At 40.3% G+C, this 5,369-nt stretch overlaps 1 protein-coding gene across 2 annotated transcripts in view; it reads left to right on the top strand.

Annotated features, from left to right (window-relative positions):
* Positions 1–3,965, top strand: part of PROX1 (prospero homeobox 1) — a 46,826-nt gene extending 42,861 nt beyond the window's left edge. For both annotated transcript variants that reach the window (XM_039249514.1, XM_039249515.1), the window contains exon 5: positions 3,637–3,965. In XM_039249514.1, coding sequence (XP_039105445.1) covers positions 3,637–3,822 — 186 coding nt within the window. In that variant the 3' untranslated portion in view covers positions 3,823–3,965. The remainder of the gene's footprint in view (positions 1–3,636) is intronic.
* The last annotated feature ends 1,404 nt before the right edge of the window (positions 3,966–5,369 follow it).

The raw sequence follows: 5,369 nt of genomic DNA, 5'->3' as shown, positions 1-5,369 counted from the left end.
CCCCCCTCCCAGCAGCCTGCATTGTCTTGCATTCCAGGGCCTTGATTGACTGTTGCCACCTGATGCCGAGGAGATACTCTGGGGTTCATTCTGCACATTGTTGGGTTCTATTAAAAGAAACCGAGATAAGGGATTACTTGTCACTAAGGGATTTTCTGCAGATGTTTGTTAGTGATTGGAAATCCATTAGGTGTGAAGAGGTACAGAAAAATATGGCAACATCATTCTCCTAAGCCCGAATTCTAAGATAGACCCCCCAAAAATCAGAAAGGACCCCCCTCTTACTCTGTTACATGGAGTTGGGGAAAGTTTTGAAGCAGAGAGGTGAGGGTGTCTTTGCTCATGGGTGACACTTCTACCTGTGGGTGGAATTCCTTGACCACTCTCTGAGAAGATCAGTTGCTACTCATCAGTTCACCTCCCTGGAGCCACCAAAAAAGATTAATTGCTCTAATATTAGAGGGCCTCATTATCCGCTGCTTTAAACCAGCCCAATCCGTTGTAGGAGTATTGCCTCAGAGTAAGCACTAAATTAGCAAACCATTTCATTTGTTCCAAAAGTATTCATCCCTTCTCGAACATAAACCAATAACCCAAGTCTCCCCCTGGGAATCCTTTGTACCATTCACATTTATTTTGAAGTTACTAGCTCTTCTGTGGCTTTTTCCCTCAGTCACAGATCTACAGTTTGTCCAGGTTTTGATGCCTAATATAAATAGAAATTACTGAAAATGCATTAAGAAGGGGCCAGCGTGGTTAAATGATATGACACCTGAACGTGTTATTTCACATGAGTCTTCTCATAATTTATTCATCTCGTAGTGTCTTTCTTCACCTATAAAATGAGTTTTGAGATCTAGTCCAACTCCTTAACTGCTATCTTCCTTAATCGTTATTTTAAAATTTCTTTTTTTTCTTAAGTATTGAGGGAGAAGGTAGGTGTGACTCTAGATATGGATTAAGGTAGAAAGCAAGTTCTCAATATGAAAGACTAAGCGTTGGCGGGGGAGGTGGTGGGAGAAACAGAATAGAAACCATGGCTCTTTATCTAAAGACATCTTGTGATAAATTCATTACAACTCTATGGAAGTAGGTGAAAAATTAAACAACACAAGACATAAATACAAAAGATGGGAAAGGACGGCCCAAGATGGCTACCCAAAGAAATGAATGTTTAACACAAGATAGAACCCACTAAAAACCATTACCAAGCATGGCGGATGATAACCATAGGGTGGAAGCCACATGCCCCCGACCCCCCCCCACCCCCCCGCTCTGAGAAGTTACTTTGATTTGTTCTCAGGCAAACTCTAGAACTACGTTTCCCTCCCTCCTCGAATGCTGATGCTGTTCTAGAGGCACCTTCCTCCTCTGATGATCTCAAACAATACCTCTGCTCCCTTGGCCCCCAGTGCCCCAGCCCTCCTGTGGGGCCTTAGTGTGGAGGGGCTTATGGCCTCCTCTGACATCATCTGGAGCAGCCACCATACCCGCTGTCCTTCACAGCTCCCATGCCATGCTGAGACTCCAAGTGTCAGAGGGACATAGATCTTCGTCATGCCTCTGTTGCCAGTGGCTGGGGAAACCACACTTCTTGAAATGTTTATTTTAATAAATGCCTATGATTATGTTTCTGTAACATTTGGCTAACAGCTCCCAAACCAAGGAGTTAGAGTGTGTAGTTGTACTGCCTCACTGTCCTCCAGCCAGATTCCCTCCCTCAATAATGCCCATCTGATAAAATGTGAAGGATTATCTTTGAGGGAAAAGGGGAGAGTACTCCGAAAGGCTGCTTAATGACTTTTTATTTAGTGTGAGGTGAGTGGGAGAGCTAATCTCTCCTCTGGGCTTCTCCTGTTCCACAAATACAAATCTATCTTCAGGAATTTGGGGGAGAAATCACCAACATTCTGTAGAAAATCCAGGTGAATTCTCATTGAGAAATGGCCGTGGGGGTGTATGGGTTTGCCCATCCATGGAGGACAAGGCAGTATTTGCATGATTTGGGGGAGCTGTGTCCTGAGAACTTGGCCAGCGCATATGTCTTTGGAAGCGTCTACTCAAAATTTTCACTGTTTCTAGACTCTGAGAGGCCCTCGATTGGGTCCCTTCTTTTTCTGGGGAATTACAAGTTTTCTTTACAAAAGACAAGTGACTGACCATTGGAAGGAGTGACCTTCTTTGTCCAATTTTAAATGTATAAAACAGGGATGCCTGTGATCATTTTAACTATCTTTAATAGTTACTATCATTATAAAATGGTCCATTGTACAAATTGAGTAAAGGTGGGGAGAAAAAGATCAAATATGTTCAACATGACAATACCTCCCTTTTGACTTTGATTAAGTGGCATACGTGAACTGAGATGGAAATTTGTCCACACATACGACTACAGTGCATTTACTGCCACGTATAGCTGCACTTCCTATGAAAATAAAACATTACTAATGTATAAATACCCCACTTAAAGAAATCTACTGAGTGTCAGTGTGTACTTGGAAAATTATGAATTCACCAAATGGTTTTGCAAATCCTTTATCTTGGTGCGGATGCTTTGCCTTGAGTAACTGACAAAGAATTGTACTTAGTAGTATATCAATAGCTACCCATTTTCCTCGGACAAGAGGTCAAACTGTTAAATGAACAATTAAGAACCCTGGGTGCACACACCCATGCACGTGTCTATTAAAGGACTGTGGAAGAAAAGGATGAACAAATAGAAGTTCTAAAAAGAATATTTGGAGAATGTTTGTCTTAGAAAATAAGGACCGTGAAAAATTACCTTGATCTCTCAGAGCCTCAGTTTTCTCCACTGTAAAAAGAGGATAATGACACCTTATAGAGATGTTGGGAGAAGTGAATGGCATCATTCACAGTCAGTCCACAGCACAGTGCCTGACACGTAATAAGCACTCCAAAAATGTTTCACCTTCGTTATTAGTATCAGCTGCATAAATCACTCTCGTGGAGCAATTCTAATCTCAAAGTAAAGTACTTTCTGATGCAGGATATTTGGAGTCACTACAAATTTGTATTTGGGGACTCAATATTAGTGTCACTACCTCATTCCTTTCTTTATGTAGAGTACTTTGTGATGCCTATCACTCTCATATCCAATTTAGCATTTGAGTCAATCATCTTCTGCTTACGTAGGAAACAAATTTTAGGTTTTCTTCATTTACAGGGGGTTTCGTTTCTATCAAAGGCCCATCATTTCTTATTCTACTTTGGGGAACACATTTTGTTTTCATAATGGAAATGAACAGGAAATAGGATTGAAATTCTGAAAGATTAGTTGGAAATGCACCTGGAATACATCTGTTTAGAAAGTGGGGAATCCCAACAGCATGTCCCCTTTTGTCACCCGAATATTTAGAAAGGGATCCTAGTTTTCCAATAAGTGTGTGTGTATCCTTTGCACAAGTCCCTTTGTAACTTCACAAAGCTATCAACCCCACATTACAATGCTACTATATATAACAACTTTACATAAGAGAATAGAGGCCGGCCATTTTTAGCAAATACAGGTGCCATGTAAGCCCATTTCTGAAAGAAAACTTAGCTCAATTTCCTTTGAAGAACTGGAGACTTGAAACTGAAAACTTTATTAATGCCATTGTCTCCTTGTATCAGCAGGTTCCAGAGAGATTCCTGGAAGTTGCGCAGATCACATTACGAGAGTTTTTCAATGCCATTATCGCAGGCAAAGATGTTGATCCTTCCTGGAAGAAGGCCATATACAAGGTCATCTGCAAGCTGGATAGTGAAGTCCCTGAGATTTTCAAATCCCCGAACTGCCTACAAGAGCTGCTTCATGAGTAGAAATTTCAACAACTCTTTCCGAATGTATGAATAGTAGCAGTCCCCTTTGGATGTCCAAGTTGTATGTGTCTAGATTTTGATTTCATATATATGTGTATGGGAGGCATGGATGTGTTATGAAATCAGCTGGTAATTCCTCCTCATCATCTTTTGCTTATTTCCTTTTGTTTTCCATTGCGAGGGGATGGTTATTTTTCCTTCTGTCTTTAGTTTACTTTTGCCCAAGGCCCTTAACATTTGGAGACTTTAAAATAGGGTTAATTTTCAGGGAAAAAGAATGTTGATGTGTGTAAAATCTATATTAGCAAGGAAAGGCATTTCAAAGGTGCCTCTGCGTGATTGATGGTTTATCGCAAATGGCAGTTTGTGGAGGGAGGCCCGTGACACAGCATCGCTCTCCAGACAGTGGGGTGTCTCTTGTTTTTACTGCTAAGAAGGCCAGAAAACTCAATGAGACCACTACCTAAACTTAAATATTTTGTTTGGTTGGAACTCCGTAAGTAGCTTTTTATTACACGTTGAAAAATAACTTCAGTGGCAGATAAACAGCTCACTTTTCAAAAAGTTTACCCCAAAAGGCCAAATTTCAAAAAGAAAAAGAATCGGTGTCCAGCCTTTCCAAAGAGAAGTAGCAAATAGCCCAAGCTAGCGCCAGGTTCTTACGGAGGCAAAGCAATTTTACACAGAACAGACTCCTTCAAGATGAGACTAGAAATTCATACGTGATCTTCAAATTACCTCTCTAAATTTTACAATAGGCTCTTCATCCTCAGCGAGTATATATCCTTCGTTGTAGAGAAAAAGCCCCCGATAACGTCATTTTCTGTTATCTTAGTTCAGATATTAAAAGGTGCGTACGTTTCAAATTTACTCTTGCTCAACTTTATGTGCTTCAAGGAATTATAATTTCTGCTGAATGTTTAACACGTTTTTCAGAAAGATACTAGTTTCTGAATACCTTTCGATAGTAAGGAATAAAGGACATCCCAAGTTGACCATAAAATTCCTGCCTGCATTAGAATCTTGTTGACAGCTGTTAGCTGACTTGATCTTCACCTCTGAAGAAGAGCACATGTAAGAATGACCCATTTTCATATACAATTCCACAGTACCCTGATGGATATTCAAAGTGGTGACAGTCTAATTAAGTGTTTCTTCATTTTAGGTCCAGCATTTTAAAGCAACCGATAAAGTCTCTTCTAATTCAGAAGCTAGTACTGACCAAAATGTGCGAACAGTGTATGGATAGCATAGGGAAGTTTGGGGTAAACCCAAAAGACACAATTTCAGCATACATAAGAAAGCTAGCTGCTATTTTATGCTTTCTTCAATGGTTCTCCTCTTTTTCCTTTTTCTCTTTCTTCCAGTTTTTCAAAGGTGTACAGTGTCCCATACTTGCTTTTAAAAAGTCGTATGGCATTCACGCTTGTTTTTTCAGATGGATTTTGTGTGCAGATGCAGTAAGAATTCCTTGTTCATCCTAATAGGCTTTTCCAACCCCCCTCCCCCCCTTAAGCAATTTGATACACACTTAAAATGACACAGGA

The sequence above is a fragment of the Hyaena hyaena genome, unplaced genomic scaffold (assembly GCF_003009895.1).
Source record: "Hyaena hyaena isolate Hyena2069 unplaced genomic scaffold, ASM300989v1 scaffold_339, whole genome shotgun sequence".
NCBI lineage: Eukaryota > Metazoa > Chordata > Mammalia > Carnivora > Hyaenidae > Hyaena > Hyaena hyaena.
This window is presented reverse-complemented; position numbering and strand designations above follow the sequence as displayed.